Source organism: Rutilus rutilus (assembly GCF_951802725.1).
Source record: "Rutilus rutilus genome assembly, chromosome: 8".
In the NCBI taxonomy this organism is placed as follows: domain Eukaryota; kingdom Metazoa; phylum Chordata; class Actinopteri; order Cypriniformes; family Leuciscidae; genus Rutilus; species Rutilus rutilus.
Window position 1 is genome coordinate 42,362,143 of NC_140222.1, and position 18,280 is coordinate 42,380,422.

Consider the following 18,280-nt stretch of genomic DNA (forward strand, 5'->3'; position numbering starts at 1 on the left):
CTCTGAGCTGCCTAAAACCCGTTTTAAAATAAAATGTCAAAATGAAGGGGTTTATAAAAGAAAAGAAAAGCAAAGATACTAAAAGGAATATTGAACATAAAATATCGTCCAAAAAAATGTTTTGTACGGTTTAAGACATGGCATTTTTACCAAAAAGACAAACAAATCTTTTAAAAACTCGAGTTCCACACTCGCAAATATCATAACTGATTTGTTTTTTTAATAAATAAATAAAATCAGGTTAAAACAGCACAAATCTTTTAAGGAACTATTAAGAAAAGAGAATTTATGAACGATTTAACCAGGAGAAAATGGTACACAAGTGGAAAAAAGGTTTACTACAGTGACTGAATATTCCCATATCAATTCTGATGATGTAAATGTCATCTTGAAGCATTTACCCGACTGCCATAACCAGTTCAACATTTCAGTTTCTGAAAATCGGAACAATTTCATATCTTTTGCATGTCTGTTTTAACCCGGTCATATAAATACCTATTTTCAGAACATTTACCGTGACTGAATATTCGCATAACCAAACATCTGTAATACTGGGTTATACAGTTTATGTGTAAAGTCAATCTATTCATTAGAATAAAATGACTGGAGCAAAAATACTCTCTTCACTAATATTCTTCACAAAAAATGCAACATGTTTCTCTCATCACGTTCTTGTGTGCTATTAAGGACACAAATGTAAAATGATTAAAGTCCCCCTGAAGTCAATCATTTTAACCCTTAAAACTCATCTTTGACCTTGAAAAAAATAAATAAAATTTCTTCATGCCTTAAAATATCTCAAATGTAACTCGACACCCTTGCCTCATTTAGTATGCGCGGTTCTATGAATATGCAAATGAGCCCCGCCTCCACTCACTCACTCAGCTCAGAGATCCACTGGTTGACGATCACACGTTGATCTGATTGGTTACAAGGTAGTTTGTGACGTCAGAAACACCAGCGATTTCAAAGCGTGTGTTTGAGACTGTCTTTGGTTCACTGCAGTTTTAAGGAGGAAATACTCAGCAATGGTGTCGACTTATGAATTTACACATGGTTTGTCTTAAAGCGTATTAAAAACACCACATAGACACATAAACAACATTAAAAGCTGGATTTTCACCACAGGGGGACTTTAAATAGCTAAAATAAAGGGCAGGAGGATCACCATTGTTTCCAGAAGAGAATAAACAGGGAAAGAATGCACATTGGTTTATTGGGATAATGCTCATTACATGTACACACAGTTACATTTAGAGCCGTGGAGTATGTAAACATCTTTTCAGAAGAAAGGTTTAACCAGAATATAGACCTTAATTTGAAAACGATGTGCACTTAACCACGGCCCACTGATCCCCAGTCCGAAGTTCATCCCAATCCTGCACTTTTCCGCAGGGGTGGAAAGCAGGGGTAACGCTACATGCTCTGATCAACCAACAGCACACCACTAATGAAACACAGCTTAATGTCTGGTGGGAAAGTGTGGATCCTTCACACATTTATGCAAGTCAAACAGGTTTATAAAGAAACCAAAATTAATGCTAATTAACAAAAATAATGAGCAGACGTTGAAATTAAGTGTTTTATACTCAAGGGACTAAGAAAGTTTTTGGCATCTATATTAAAAAAAAACTAAAAAACTCATGAAAAAGTGACAGTAAGATTCTTCTATGATTTTCATTAGTGATTCATTATATTTTCTTACTTGTTAAGAGCACTTTGATGGCAAGAGAATCTGGCAAAGAATCAGGACAGGTGATTTTCTGTCATCCTGTAGCACCAAATATTAAAATATGAAACAACATAACATGACAATCACAAACACAGAAGAACAACAAGATGCCAGGCGAACCCCGCGTTTAAAGAGGTTCGCCGGTACACCGTAGATACAACAAGGAAAAGTGCCGAGACAGAACACAATATTTTAAAGACTTGAAGGTTGTTTCGGTAGTTCACCCAAAAATAACGAAAATTAGCCCATGATTTACTCACCCTGAGGCCATCCTAGGTGTACATGACTTTCTTCCTTCAGACGAATACAATCAGAGTTGCATAAAAAAAAAATTGTCCTGGCTCTTCCAAGCTTTATAATGGCAGTGAATGGGCACTATATTCTAAGTGCATAAAAGTGCATCTATTCATGATAAAAGTGCATCTATTCATGATAAAAGTGCATCTATTCATGATAAAAGTGCTCGACGCGTCTCCAGGGGTTAATAAAGGCCTTCTGAAGTGAAGCGATGCGTTTGTGTAAGAAAAATATCCATATTTAAAACTTTATCGACTAAAGAAACACTTTATGACAATGTATGACGTAGGATGTAGTATTAGTATGTTCAAACAAACAAACAAACAAACAAACAAACTCAAGCTCCTCCCACATTTCTCTTTCAAAACTCTTGTTTAATAAAAGGCCTTTATGAACCCTGGAGCCTGTGCACTTTTATGATGGATAGATGCACTTTTATCATGGATAGATGCACTTTTATGATGGATAGATGCACTTTTATCATGGATAGATGCACTTTTATCATGGATAGATGCACTTTTATCATGGATAGATGCACTTTAATGATGGATAGATGCACTTTTATCATGGATAGATGCACTTTTATGATGGATAGATGCACTTTTATCATGGATAGATGGACTTATCTGCACTTTTATGATGGATAGATGCACTTTTATCATGGATAGATGCACTTTTATGATGATAGATGCACTTTTATCATGGATAGATGCACTTTTATCATGGATAGATGCACTTTTATGATGATAGATGCACTTTTATGATGATAGATGCACTTTTATCATGGATAGATGCACTTTTATGATGATAGATGCACTTTTATCATGGATAGATGCACTTTTATCATGGATAGATGCACTTTTATGATGATAGATGCACTTTTATGATGATAGATGCACTTTTATCATGGATAGATGCACTTTTATGATGGATGGATGCACTTTTATCATGGATAGATGCACTTTTATGATGGATGGATGCACTTTTATCATGGATAGATGCACTTTGATGGACTTCCAAAAAAATATACAGCCGATCACTGCCATTATAAAGCTTGGAAGAGCCAGGAGCCTCCGATTGTATTTGTCTGAAAGAAGAAAGTCATATACACCTAGGATGGCTTCAGAGTAAATCATGGGCTAATTTTCTTAATTTTTGGGTGAACTATCTGTTTAAAGTACAACATGATTACAACATGATTACAAAACCTAAAATCAAAAAGAAAATCAGTTCAAATAAATAGACAGTTACATAACTAATATATACAGTTTAAAACAATCCTCTTTTTCTAGTATTCACAATGAGCACTGCTAGCTAGCGGTTACCTTCCCCTGCACCGCCACAGGTGTATAACCAGGTCAGTGTAGCGAGGAGGAGGAGGGCGTCTCCAGCAGAGAGGGCGGCGGCGGCCCCGGCGCTGGGACCGGGACGGGCGCGGCCGGCCTGGGGTTGAGGCGGGGGGGCAGGGGCGCGGAGGGCCGGATGAGGGGGGGCGGCTGGTGCAGGGCGGGACGGGGCTGCAGGAACCGGGCCTGTTGCTGCAGGGGTGGAGGCTGGCGGTGTAACGCCGGGGTGGCGGGGAGAGAGGGACGCAGGAGAGGCGGAGGCTGGTGGAGCGAGGCCGGCAGAGATGATGAAGATGATGATGATGATGATGATGCGGCTACAGGAGACGGGCCCGAGGCCGGGGTCACCTGACCCTAATCATGAGAGAAGGTTGAAGAGAAGACAAGGTTTTATGTAGAGCACAACTAAAAAAGAACAGTTTAACCCAAAGCAACTCATCTTGGTTATTAAAGGAGTCGTTCAGTCAAACATGTGACATTTGGTAACACTTTACAATAAGGTTCATTAGTTAACATGAACTAATAATGAACTGCACTTTTATTACTCGTTGTTAAATGTTAATTTCAACATTTACTAATACTTAATTAAAATCTAGTTAACATTAGTTAATGCACTGTGAACTAACATGAACACACAACGAATGACTATTTTTTATTAACTAACGTCAACAAAGAAGAATAAATACTGTAACAAATGTATTGCTCATGGTTAGCTAATCCTAGTTAGTACATTAACTAATGAACCATATTGTAAAGGGTTACCTGACATTTTAAAGCCCACCGTACATTTGATACACAATTTCTAAGGCTTCTAAATTAGCAATATGATCAAAACTTTGCCTGTAAAACCTGTCGCACACAATCTACTACGTGCCTTCGGTCATCTGATAGATAGTTTAGACTTTTTAGCAAGTAAAAGGTCTATTAGCATAAAATTCTGATGCTTGATAAAATACGTTTTTGCTCAGTTTGGCTGTCTGAATAAAGCGTTTTTTTTCATCCGTATTCTCACTATATCAAACTATATGAGCCATAAATGTTTATATAGTTTGATATAAGGTTCGATAAACAGTTCCATAAAAAAAACTCTTACTCTTATTTCATAAGTCAGGCTTCACAGGGTTAATCATAACTAATGTTATGATAATCATAACCCTAGTTATGATTGCTAATCATAACTAGGGCTGGGCAAGAAAAATGTATTTCTCAATTAATGTTTTTTTTAAATATGGTTTAGATTCTCAAAAGCCACGAATCAATATTTTTTGCGTATTTATTTCCGTAAGCGTTGAACATAATATTTGACTGACGTTAATCTTGTTACTAGTCTTCTCCACTAGACGTCATCCTCTTATTTAAGGATTAAATGAACGTAAACAGTAGAGAAAGATCCATGCAGCACTTAAGTCAGGGTTTCTCAAACTCGGTCCTGGAGGGCCTCTGTCCAGCACAGTTTAGCTCCAACCCTGATCAAACACACCTGAGCAAGCTAATCAATGTCTTCAGGATCACTAGAAACTCACAGCTAGGTGTGTTTGATCAGGGTTGGAGCTAAACTGTGCAGGACAGTGGCCCTCCAGGACCGAGTTTGAGGAACCCTGACTTAAAGTGACAGCAGCCTAATATTAATGTTTTTAATGTTAATCAAACTACGAAAGGAAGAAATCCCACCCTGCTCGTCACTGAATAACTGTTTTGTAAGTTTAATTAGGCCTGTCACAATCACTACTTTTTGTTGCGCAATATATTGGCCCTGAAATAGTGATAAACAATATTATTGTCAATAATTCTTACAAATATTTAGATACTGGAAATGCGGTCGTGAGATCAGTTGATTTATTGATTATCGCGACAGGTTTAAGTTGAATAAGGATCAACCTTTATTAAGTTTGTACAGTGAAGATTATATTTGATTACATTGATTCTATTTCTGTACCTGAAAACTACAGTAAGACCTGAGAAACCTTTACAAGCTGTTTATTTCATTTGTACCTTTGCTCTAGTGTATTTATTTGTGCTATAGCGTATAGTTTAATTATTTGTTCTTTATTTAAAAATGACTGTTTACTTGCCTTTAATAATCTTTGAAATTTACATTAGACAGGAGGTTTAGCTGTGGTATCGAAACTGGAATTTTAACTGGTGTCATAACCTAATTTATTACAATAAAAGGACTCGTGGGTAAAAAAAAAAAAAACACATTTTATATTTATTTAGGCTATAACTTTTTTGAAAACCAGTGAAAACTTAGTTCACTGAATAAAAAATAAATAATAATCGCGAATCGAATCGGGACATCTGTATGGCTCCCCAGCCCTAACCCTCACCTCTTCCTCCTCCTCATCTGTGCTCTTCCCTGAGGAGGTGTTGCTGTTTTTCCCATCCTCTCCAGAATTGGCTCCGTCTCCGTTGGGAGTGCGCGTTCCCTGTTCCGCCTCCCATTCCTGAAGCACCTCGTCCAAGTTAAACCGCCGCCGATAGTTCACAAAGAAGTTCTTTACCTGTCCCACAGTTTTATTCCCAATGACGTCAGCAATAGCCTGGAAGTCCTTCCCATATTTTCGTACTCCTGGTTGAACGGTGCAAAAAAGGATGTCATGAAGGACAAGAACAGTTGTGAAACGGACACGGTTTTCGGTTTACGTACCTTGTACTGCCAAGAGCTGCTCGTCTGTCGTCCAGCGGGCGTTAATCTTCTGGGTGCACTGGAACAACCACAATACTGCTGTTAAACCGTTGGGGACACTTAATATTCAACAATATTACTGATCTGTCTGCACTGACGCGGTTATACTGGACTGGATTTTTTGCAGAACTACTTTATAGATGAAATGAACCAATTTAATAATTGATGCTCTTTGCAACTGAACTGAATCAACACTGAACTCACTTCAGCTGAAATACATAAAGTCCCTGTTATCACTGTAAAGCTGCTTTAAAAGTCAAATCACCTTCATTTATATATCACGTTTAACAATATGGACTGTTTCAAAGCAGCTTTACAGTGACAATAGGAGATTACAGTAACAGAGATTGTTTTGGCTTTACAGCAGCTCTAGGATAAAGTTATTGTCCAGATAAAGTTAGTTTTGATCAATTCACTTCCGTTGCAAAGATCGTCAGGTCATTAGTAGTGGTCGACCGATATTGGTTTTTTTTTTTATCAATATTTAATCAATTAGAAAAAAAAAATATTTTAAATAAACAGAAGTGAACACACTACTTTCGTAGGGCCCTATAAAATCCATTAAATTTTTTCCCAAATTCCGTTTTTTTCCCATTTTAATTTTTGGAAATTTTTGGGAAAAACCCTTTACTGTTATTTCAGTCGTACAAAGAGTGTGCTTTTAATGTTAATGATTAAAATGTACACAAATAAAATAGGAATGAACTTGAATTTATCGAGGTAACAAACATCACATTTACTCAGTACTTTTCAGGACAAATACTGCATGATGCGACATAACACTGCACTCTAAGTACTTCAAGTAACAACAAAATATTAATGGTTATGAGCTTTAAACTGTCAGTAAAATAAATTATATTAGTTTAAATAAAAGCGCTCCATTAGCTTTTTCTTTCAAGTAAAAAAAAAAAAAAAACTCTCAATTTCAGAATTATACATAAAGTAATATGGAAGCTTGTTTCCGCCAATGAATAATAAATAAATAAATAAATAAATAAATAAATAAATAAATAAATAAATAAATAATAGCGACTTTTTATCTCACAATTCTGACTTTTTTTTCCTCACAATTCTGAGATATAAAGTCGCAATTCTGAGAAATAAAGTCGCAATTGCGTGATATAAAGTCACAATTCTGGGAAATAAAGTCGCAATTGGGAGATATAAAGTCAGAATTGCACGATATAAAGTCTGAATTGCACGATATAAAGTCGCAATCGCGTGTTATAAAGTCAGAATTGTGAGATATAAACTATTCTGAGGTAAAGAAAAAAAGTCCGTCTTTTTTTTCCTTAGAATTTGACTTTATCTCACACAATTGCGAGATATAAAGTCAGAATTGCGTGATATAAAGTCGCAATTGCGAGAAAAAAGTCAGAATTCTGACTTCATAACATGCAATTCTGACTTTATAACACGCAATTCTGAGAAATAAAGTCAGAATTGCGAAATGTAAACTCGCAATTGTGAGATAAAAAGTCGCAATTATCTTTTAAAATGTTTTATTTTGTGGCGGAAACAAGCTTCCATAAAGTACTTATAAAAATAATCTTGTCCATACAGTAGCCTACATTAAAGTGCATCAAAAACAAGGCGAAAAATACAGCAAGTAGCCTACTCCCCGAGTTATGAAATGAAAGTTATCATGTAACAGCCAGAAACATTTTATCAAAAGTTACTTAAACAAGTATTCAAGTTGTAGGACTACTACTTAGGACTTCGAGTTTCTAAACTTTTTCGCCGACCAAAGCAGAGCCGTGGAGAAGCCGCTTCGCCATGCTTTCAATGTTTTGAAGGGGGAGGGGGAGCTGAAATGACGGGGGGGGGGGGGGGGTTGTGGCGTTTAGATTTGCATTTTCCCCAGACATGCGTTCTTCTCCCACACAAAAACAGAATTTCATTCCAAATATGTAAAATTCTAGCCTGACTTCGTCATACTCATATTCTAGTCAGAATGTGAGTCTGATACTGCTCCATTAAGCTTTGATTATGGGGCGTGTTTCAATCGAACCAGGAAAGAAAATTCCTCTGCATTCAATTGGATAGGCCTACAGCCAATCACAGCAACAGAGTAAGTGACGTATGTTTTTCATTCATGTTTCCAATGGACAAATGCCTTGATCGCGGTTCTCTGTTCCTCTTTTAAAATGAATGCGCTGTCGATATCTTCTATAACAGACGCGATGACGCGAATCTACACGTTTCGTAAACAAAGTTCGGGAAAAGCACGTTCAAATAATCAATCCAACCAACTTGTCAAACGATTACCATGTCTACACTATCAGCATGAGAGGAAGCATATATATTCACTCTGTCAACTCACCTAACATTCCTTGACAGTTTTCAGCATCCCTCCACTCACTCACTCTCGGCTTGTTCTTCCACAGCCTGGAATACGGGGAGAGTGTGTTCGGGCCGAATACCGAGCCCGCCCTCTCCTCAGACAGCACCCCAAATATGCATTTATTCTATCTGATTTATTTGTAAGTGTGAAATCTAAATTCTCCAGAGGCAGTCATCTTTTATTTTACTGTCTATGCATCTTTGTTGTAAACGAATTCAACCCAAGCGCTCGTTGATGACGTGGATGATTACGTTACTGTTGCTGTCCATCATCGATTAAAGCCCGCCCTGCCGGCAATTTGATTGGCTCGGCCTTCTGGAAGCCGAGCATAATTACTCCTGAATGGATCGAGTCCAGACCGAACTTCCCGTCCAAAAAATGTTGTGGGCGGGGTTCGGGCTGGCACCCAGGCTAGTAAAATTCCGCTTTAACACTAGATTACGCGTTAATTTGCCAATTCCGCGATTGCGGAAATTACAGGGCCCTACTTTCGATGGCAACTTCTTGAATCTGCAATCCTATTACTGTGTTTTTCACGAATAAAGGAATTCGTTTCAAAATATATGAATAAAAAGGAAGTAAACACTGTAACATTGCACTCAGTAATCTGGTAATTTCGTGCTGGTAATCATATTTTTCAAATAAAGACAAGGTAACGCTAATTTTACTTGAAGCACACAGTGAAACCGATATGATTATGACACAGTGGGCAACTGGATATAGCACAGCATATTTTAAAATGAAGGATTTAAAGTTTTTCAATCGCGTCTCCTGAAGCTGATCTTCTGTTCGCATTCACTCACTTCGACCGTCACTCGCAGTCACACGTTTATCAGGCTACAAACGCACACTTCACAAGATATCACAGCTGGAATCCATTAAATCTGCAAGGTTTGTGAAATTAAATGTTTATTAGATATTCAGAGATTTGTTTAAATGACGTAGATGCGCATTTGCTGAATGTTGACGCTAAATGAAGAAAGTATTTTAGCCTGATTGTTTGCCTTTTCTGTTACAAATAATATAAAAGCAAACGCTTTACCTTTTCGCATATCATTTACTTTTTGTTTACCAGTTCTGTCTAACAAAGTATTAGATATGACTGACAGAGATCGTGAACTAATGAAGACGGAGAATGTGAGTGAGCGCTTCTCAGCGCCGCCCGTCAAAATAAAAGTCCCGCTTCAAACACATCGGCCAATCAGAAAAACGTATCAGCTGATGCCGATAATTTTAAAAATGCCGATATATCGGTCGACCACTATTCATAAGTCAAACAATCTGATCATTAGATCATTAGTAAAACAATCTGCAGCACTATAGAAAAAAAAGTTGACTCATCGTCACTTTAATGATATGAACATGCAAGCAAAACCGGACCTTATTTCAGATTGAAGTGCGCACAAGTAAAAGTCTAAGTACCTCCGGCAGTCTGAATTCATCAATGCCATCTTCAATCTTCTGTTTGAGTCCGCTGTTTAACTGCTTGGCATTCTGGACCTAAAGAAAACCAGGGGAAAACGTGAGGAGGAAAGACGACATCTAAAATCTTCTTCAAAGGCTTCGACTGTCATTTACTAATTCTATACAGTATTTATTAACCTTTGCTAATGTTAATTTCAACATTTACTAATACTTAGTTAATCCACTGTGAACTAACATGTGCAAACAATGAACAGCTTTATTTGTATAACCTAACATTATCAAAGATTAACTTATACAGGAACAACTCATGGTTAGTTTCATGATAGTTAATACATTAACTAAAGAGCCCTACTGTCAGCAGTGACGGTGAGGAGCGCACCTGTCGTTTGAGGGACACAAGCTCGGTGTCGAGCTGCCGCAGGACTGAGCTGGCCGCGCTGGAGCTGCAGGAGATCGCCACCACGTCCTCCTGCGTGAGGAACATGCCTTTGGGCGGCCGGCACTTGGACCGCTGGCTGTGGTGCCGGTGCTGCAGCGTCTGGTGCTCTCGCCGGCCCAAACCCATTTTAGAGCTCAGTGTCTGAGGCTCTGGTTGAGTCTGTCAGGGGGGAAATCACATTACTAGGGGTGTAACGATACCCTCACGTCACGATTCGATACGATATTATTGGGATACTCAAAGACATATGATAAAAGGGTAACACTTTGTTTTACTGTTGATTAAAATGCTAAATTTGGCATTTCATTGTGGGTGTAAATGAATAGTCTTGGACTCGGTGCTGAAACCCAAAGCACTGGACAATAGAGACGCCAGAATAACAATATTCATGATTCTGAAGATGAAAATACAGGATTATTTCAGACGAATATGTTTGCACTCGGTCACTGACTAGATATATTTATAATAATGTAAGCCACTTTTTACTGGTAACATCAGACATCTGGCATTATCAGGCCCACAGATATTCCCACACTGCATTATTATACATTATAGGGCTGCCACTTTTGAGAAAAATCTCATTCGAACGGATATCAAATATCAAGCAATATATTCGAATATCTACGAGTAAAATGTAAAATGAAGTTAACGAACAACCTCGATCCATCAGGAAACGCCACATGGTCGCTGAATTTCACTGCGCTTCATTTTCTTTTGCGTGAAGAAGCCGTTCGCCGGAGATGTGTTAGGCTGAAAGATAGCGGAGTGCATTCATGATTAGGCTACCGGTATACTAATCCTCCTGGCGCCGAGTCTGAGTGAGTAATTTACTCTCTCACCTTTGTTCTTTTGGCGCTTTTCCACTGCATGGTACGGTACGGCTCGGTTCGGTACGGCTCACTTATGGCGCATTTCCACTGCATGGTACGGTACGGTACGGCTCGCTTCGGCTCGCTTTAAATGGTACCACCTCTGTTGAGGTTCCAAGCGTACCGTACCGATACTAAAATGTGACGTGAAAACACTGAAGATCACTGATTGGTCAGACAGAATCGTCACTACCAGCGTCATTGTATTTGCGACACGAGACCATGCACGAGACAAACCCGCTAGATTTAAATAGCCAGTAGACAACAGCCAACGCTGTAGTTTCTGAGGGCACACACACACACACATATGTGTGTGTATGTATATATATATATATATATATATATATATATATATATATATATATATATATATATATATATATATATATATTATTAATAAATGAGCAAAACTTGGCCACAAAATATTTAATATTCAATTATTTTAATGATCACAATTAAAGTTTTAATTTTATTAAATTGAACAGCGCAAAATTCAGCATTCAATCAAATATTCAAAAAGACTTAATAATAATGTTATTTCTCTCGAATATGGCGATCGTCAACTTCATCTTTGCCAGACACTGACAGAAAACACTATATAAATAAAAATCAGTGCACGCGTCCCCGGATTTACAAACGCACATCTTGCTTGTTGCACACACATTATGTCGAAATAACGAGATATTATGTTGAAATAACATTATTATTAAGTCTTTTTGAATATTTGATTGAATGCTGAATTTTGGCTTGTTCAATTTAATAAAATTAGGCCTATATATAGCCTATACTATTAATAAATGAGCAAAACTTGGCCACAAAATATTTAATATTCAATTAGGCTATTTTAATGATCACAATTAAAGTTTTAATTTTATTAAAACGCGTGCACTGATTTTTATTTATAAAATAGTGTTTTCTGTCTGTGCATGGCAAAGATGAAGTTGACGATCGCCATATTCGTAGTAAACGCGCCTATAGAGAGAAATGCACATAATGGATTACATAAGAGAGTAGCCTATTTCTTTTTGTTTTGAATAATTTCGTTTAAAGACATTTCAAGCTTTGTGTATTTGAAGATGAGATGCGCTCCAGTTAACGTACAATGCAAGTGCCGCTCGGGCGCCTCAATGGTTAAATTGTCTATTTTGCATCTTATTCAATCCAGGCAATTGTTTGATGAAAAAAATATTAAAATTAAGATACAATTTATACAAAACGAAATTCACTTTAAAGAAATGCTTTCTACAAAACAAAACTTAATGAAGTGGTCAAAATTATGTCTGACTCGCTCCATGTCTCTCTACTCGTGCTGTTCACTTTTCATAATCAACAGATGGAAAAAAATAACATAACATTAACTAAATGCGCTTTTTCAATGGCAGTAGGCTAAAACAGTACATTAGGCCTAGACTCTATTTGTAAAGATTGCTGCACATTCATTTAATTCTGAATTTTGCACACACAAGTTGAAAGGCATTTGTTCAAATCAAGTTCACGGATAATTGTGCGTGCATTTATTAATCATTATGATACTAAAATCATAACAAAGTAGGCTATGCTATGTACAAAAAATCAGATGAGCCCAGAATATGAACGCAACGTTTAATTACACGTTAAGAATTTTCCTTCCATATAGTAAACCATTATAAGAACGTTTAATTTAATTTAAAAACATCCACATGCCGAGAATCAAGAGCACCATCCCCTGTGTTGTGCGTTTGAAATGTGGCGCGTTTACGATGATGTCATGGCAGTAGAGGCGGCAACTATAACGATCAGTCCCACCCATTTTGAAGCGGTACTAACTGCAATGGAAAAGCAACCGAGCTAAAGCGAACCGAACCGTGCCGTACCGAGTCGAGTCGTACCACGCAGTGGAAAAGCTAAGCGAGCGAACCGTTCCGCACCGAGTCGAACCGTGCCGTACCATGCAGTGGAAAAGCGCCATTTGATTAACATTAATGACACTTTAAGACCAGCCGCTGCTGACAAGAGACGCGATCTGACACGCGTCCCATTTTCTCAAATCTCTACGTTCATTTAAGACTTTATTTAAATAATTTAAGACTGCTCTTATGAGGACACTCGACAAAACGGACATTTGGCATAATTTGTGTGTTATGGTTTGTTCAAGCCCTAAAGAGAACTCGATACTGACACGTGTCTTTTCTGTGGGTCGTGTGTGTGTGTGTGTGTGTGTGTGTGTGTGTGTGTGTAATAGGCAGGAATTACAGCGCGGCCTCTTTAGTCTTGTCGTTATCTTCCATTTTCAAAACAAGCTGGCTATTGGCTATTATTCGCTTGATGTGGTCATGGGCCTACGCTACAATACGTTTAGAGCGGCCGCTACTGGATGAGATGGCAAACAATAAAATAAAAAGCAAACGGTCTAATCATAGACTGTAAAAAATGTGCAAAACATGGCACTTTAAAAACCAGATCGTTTATTTATAGTTCGATTTCGGATATTTCACGTCATGTTCAAATGCATATTCAAATATCGAATAAAAAGTGACAGCCCTAATACATTATATTCAACATTATATATAGTAGTTTAATGTAGTACTGACACTAAAACTCTGAAAACGTGACTCCCCCCCCTCCACACAGTAATTTTTATTTTGGGTGAACTATCCACAATACATATTGTTGCATTTTTGTACTGCGATATATTGTGACACGATATATTGTTACACCCAAACAAATTACTGTATTGAGCGCTTGAAAAAGCTGAAGTGTACGGTCACATTCCCTTCTGTTAGTTACATGCAGGGCTTGACATTAACTTGTTTGCTCACCAGCCACTGTGGCTAAGGGGTTTTGTAAACTTACAAGCCACTCAGCATTTTCACTGGCCACAATTTTGACATGGATACCATGGGGAAAAACTGCCATATAGACATATATAATATATGATCTCATAATTTGTTAGCCGGTATATTAGGCTGCCGTCACTTTAAGAGCTGACACACGGGTTCATTATACAGTTTTACATGCCAATATACTAATGTTTATGTACACTGTGGGTGTGAGCACAAAATCTGCGGGACTGAGTAAAATTATGCTCAATACACACAATCCCGCACTGAAATTCAAGCCCGGTAACACCAACAATATTCACCAGGAGCAAATGAAACGAGTGAGTAAAGGAACACAGGTTTGTGTCACTCGCTGTCAGAGAGATTATAGAGCGAGAACGTGCAGCTGGTTTCAGGATCACCATGTATCGAAACATCTATATATTTGACAAGTGACAACACTAGATGTTGCACTTAGTTTATCATTTCAAATGCTTTTCTAAAGACTACAATTTTTAAATTTTATTTTACATCAATTTCAACCCACCAAAGTGGCTAGTAGGAGTGACACAAGTCCTGGGTACACGGCTTCGAATATATGAGGAGATCTTTTCCAAAACGCTATAAATCCATTTAAATAGGTTTCAGAAAAATTACATATTTTTTACCTAGACCCACATTTTGTGAATATTCAATTTATCCTGTTAAAATGTTGTTTTTTTGGCTCAGTCTGAACATGTTGAACAATAATTATTAAATCAAACAACAAAATTGTTGATGATAAATTCAAAGTGTTTTTTTTTTTTGCTATAAATCCATCCATTTTTTTCAAAACGCTATAAATCCATAAATTTTTCCCACAAATTGATGGTTTATCTTTAAAAAAAACTCTTTTGGAAAAGAGCTCTTCATATCTTGTTCAACAAAAAAAAAAAAACTCTAGAGGGCGCCGGCTGATGCTCCTTTAAATGCAATCACATCACTAACAGCATGGCACAAGCCGATTGGCCACTGCTGATCCTTGGATTCAGACATCCAAATGATCTGGTTGAGTGTTTGCTATGGGCTAGTCCTGCAGAGATCCTCTGAACACCTCCCCAGCTCCACCTGCCTAGATCTGATACAGGATTCATGCAGCAGCAGCAGATCTTAGATCCAGTCCACCGAGACCACATACATCAACACTGCCATATTCAATAACATGTTAAAACTATTTCGAGAGTTGTCATGATTGAAATGTTGTTATTACATAATGACATTACCTCCTTCTTTGCCTCTTTCGTAGGGTCATAATCACTGTCATTGGCCTCAATGGGGTTGGCCTCTTCCATCTCTTCCTCACTAATACATCAAACACAAAAATAAGTGAGTCCCTGAAACATTAGAAAGGCTAAAAAACTAAATGCGGAGCTCAAAGAACGAATGACCTTTCATCTTGGTTATTCCGGTTCGCCAGCTTTCGCGCCTGCCGGTCCATTAGACTCGTCCGGGACCGTGTTTTTTTCCACGAATAGTAGTACTTCACGAGGCTGGATATGGATTTGTCTGGCAACTACAATCAAGTATCAAATTCTAGAATTAATGATGGGAAAAAAAAGGCAAATAACGACGGTTGCCGCTTCCTATGAAGTGACATCTCATGACTGCAATAGGGTGAAACTCATAAAACACATTTTATCCCAAAATACAACATAAATAATACAAATAAATTATACTTTGCAGTATGTTTTAGTAATATATAATAACTTATACATTTTTATTTGCATTGTAATAATAATTAAGCACTTGATGCAAAAACAAGACTTTCATCCTATACAATTTTCACATATAAAGCAAAAAAAAAAATGTTTTAATTGCGAGATATTTAAACATAATGGCAGTAATTATTGTACTGCCTTCTAAATTATGCTAATTTAAATTAAACGGTAAATGCATTTCACTAACCTAATAAGATAATATGAAATATCACTCTATTACAAAATCAAGAGCATAATGAGGATCATTTAAAACCTGGATGAATTATAATGAGAATATTTGATTTTAAAATTTGTTCTAAAATATATATCAATGCAAAAAGTCCTGCGATCCTAAAAAAGGTGTTGTTTTCTTTATCCAAACTGTGATTTATTATCTCTCTCTTTTTGATTTTGAGATTAAACGTGGTCTAGACACGTTAATAATGAGATTAGCCCTCTTAGTTTCAAGACATGCCACTGTTCCCGCAGGATTCCCGGGAGCGACTCACCATCTGCTGGATCCTATGGAAGCTCTTCCCGTGAAAACTGAACGCCTGTTCAAACAACACCTTGTCCTCCACCGTCCACTCATCAGGGAAGGGGGTGAAGTTCGGGAGATCAGCGAGTGACTTCTCAATGTTGTGTTTATGCCAGAAGAGCATGCCGAGAGCCTGCGGATCACAGAAGAGGAGCATCCTCACGTCAGCCAATCCCTGACAACTGAGACCTTTGACCTCTGTGTTCGCGCAGCTTACCTGCTCAACATTGTATCCATGCTTTTCTTTCGCGATTGCAATGTACTCGTCCACTGTGAATGCATTACAGACACAAATTGCATCATTCACAATATAGATATTAAAGTATTTTTCACAATAATAATAAAAAAAAATGTATGTTGCAAAAACTTACATTTCGAATCAACTATTGTGTGATATGGAGACCAAACCAACATGCCACCATTGTCTTTATCACTGTATTTTGTGGAACCTACACAATACCAACACAAAAAGTATGTATTACATGTCAAAAAATATCATTCTAATATCATTAAATTGTTTAAAATGTAAAAAAAATGTTTACTTAAACTGAACGTACTATTGAAAACAACACATGCAATGTTTGCATTTCATTATTCATTGATAAAATGTTAGCATTTCAGTATATATTAGGCATATTGTAGTAGTCATTTGTAAACATTGCTAATTAAGAAACAAAAAACTAAATTTGTTCCAAACAACGTCAATAAACAGCAACTTCTTGTGTGAGAGATTCCTGTCCTGTCAAAACGGTTAATGCGACTTTAGTTTTACCAGTGTTTATTAAAAAGGCAGTACGTGTTGCATTTTACAGCAAGTATTTGAGGGTTAAATTCGCTCCCATTTCCAATTCTGCGTCCTATTCGCTAGATTCAGGAATGAAATAGGAATTTAATAGGATTCTCAATTCAGTTCTGAATGGCACACAACATTACTACTTTAACAACTTATTTCCTGATTAAATATGTGGTTTATAAATGAACACCTAACAGCATAAACCCGTGACTCACATTCATTCATTCGTCAAAGTTACTGGGTATATTAGCCAATAAGTGGCTAAGCGAGGATGCTAACATCATTTCACAAAAAGCTTTTCGCGAATACAAAATCATTCAATAATATTAAAAAAACGATTTGAAAGATTATTACTGACCATTCGATGCTTAAAATACCCCGAAGCGACTTTTTGTACATTCATTATATAACAAAATTATTAAAGGTGTACCGAGGCTACCACAGTCCGTCAGGTTCTTAAAGGCGGAATGCAGAGTTTATTCCTACCTGGATCAAATTCAGGAATATTTGCTTGATAATCTGATCCCACACGCATGCCAACATCTGAAAACAAGAAGCGTTGTGTGAGGTTTCGGATTTATCAAACTGCTTGTATTATACCAATATGCATAAACAACCTCCGCAGGGGTGTTCGAGGCTATACCGTGCTCGTCGTCACTGCCGCTCTCGTCGGAAAAATGTCCGTTCGAGGCGTTAGACGGGCTTTTCGTCCCGTTCGAGCGACCCTTCCCCAGATACTCCGAGCCTTTGTCCATCATCCCCGGCATAGTCGCGACGCGTGTGATTATTTAGAGCAGAAATGAAATATGTCAACACTCCAGCATTTATTCTCGCTCTCTCTGTGTCCTGCGCGTCTCTGCGCAGCCGCGCCGCTGTGCGCTCCTGTGTGTATCCCTCCGCTCGATCGCGCGCGTGTTCCCTCAGCTCCACTGCGTATCTCTACACCGCTAACAGCTCTTCTGGGGTTTCATCGAATGTTCAAAGTAAATGTACAGGTTTGCGTGATTTTAGTTCTTTGTTCGTCGATAAATTAAGTGTCCGGGTCTAATTTTCCACGCGGAAGGAAGTGCTGCGCATGTAAACAAAGGCGAAACGCGGCTCGTGTGTGCGCCACTGTTGCATCAGTTATTTTTTTGTTGTAAGCATGTTTTAATTTGTCCTTTCAAATGTGTATTAATGTGTATGAATATTAGCTGTTTTTATTTGCGACGAAAATTAATGGCAGTCCATGGTGTTGGCTATTAATAAACGCTTCTGTTTTAAAGTGTAAATCCATG

The 18,280-nt window shown here is 37.7% G+C and overlaps 1 protein-coding gene across 2 annotated transcripts; it reads right to left on the reverse strand.

The window, feature by feature from the left end:
• Positions 1–1,197: 1,197 nt before the first annotated feature.
• rcor3 (REST corepressor 3) lies at positions 1,198–17,893 on the reverse strand. Of its 2 annotated transcripts, XR_014628158.1 has the most exons (13): positions 17,647–17,893; positions 17,490–17,546; positions 16,582–16,659; positions 16,428–16,480; positions 16,182–16,343; positions 15,364–15,488; positions 15,199–15,277; positions 10,210–10,428; positions 9,828–9,905; positions 6,023–6,080; positions 5,703–5,944; positions 3,101–3,729; positions 1,198–2,075 (listed from the first exon to the last, which is right to left on the reverse strand). XR_014628158.1 is itself a non-coding variant. In XM_084416154.1 (12 exons), exons 1-12 carry the CDS (start codon positions 17,768–17,770, stop codon positions 3,388–3,390), a joined length of 1,617 nt encoding a protein of 538 aa, XP_084272280.1. In that variant the 5' UTR covers positions 17,771–17,893; the 3' UTR covers positions 2,360–3,387. The 2 variants fall into 2 exon arrangements, 1 of the variants encoding a protein (XP_084272280.1); XM_084416154.1 differs by lacking the exon at positions 1,198–2,075 and having other exon boundaries at positions 2,360–3,729.
• Positions 17,894–18,280: the final 387 nt, after the last annotated feature.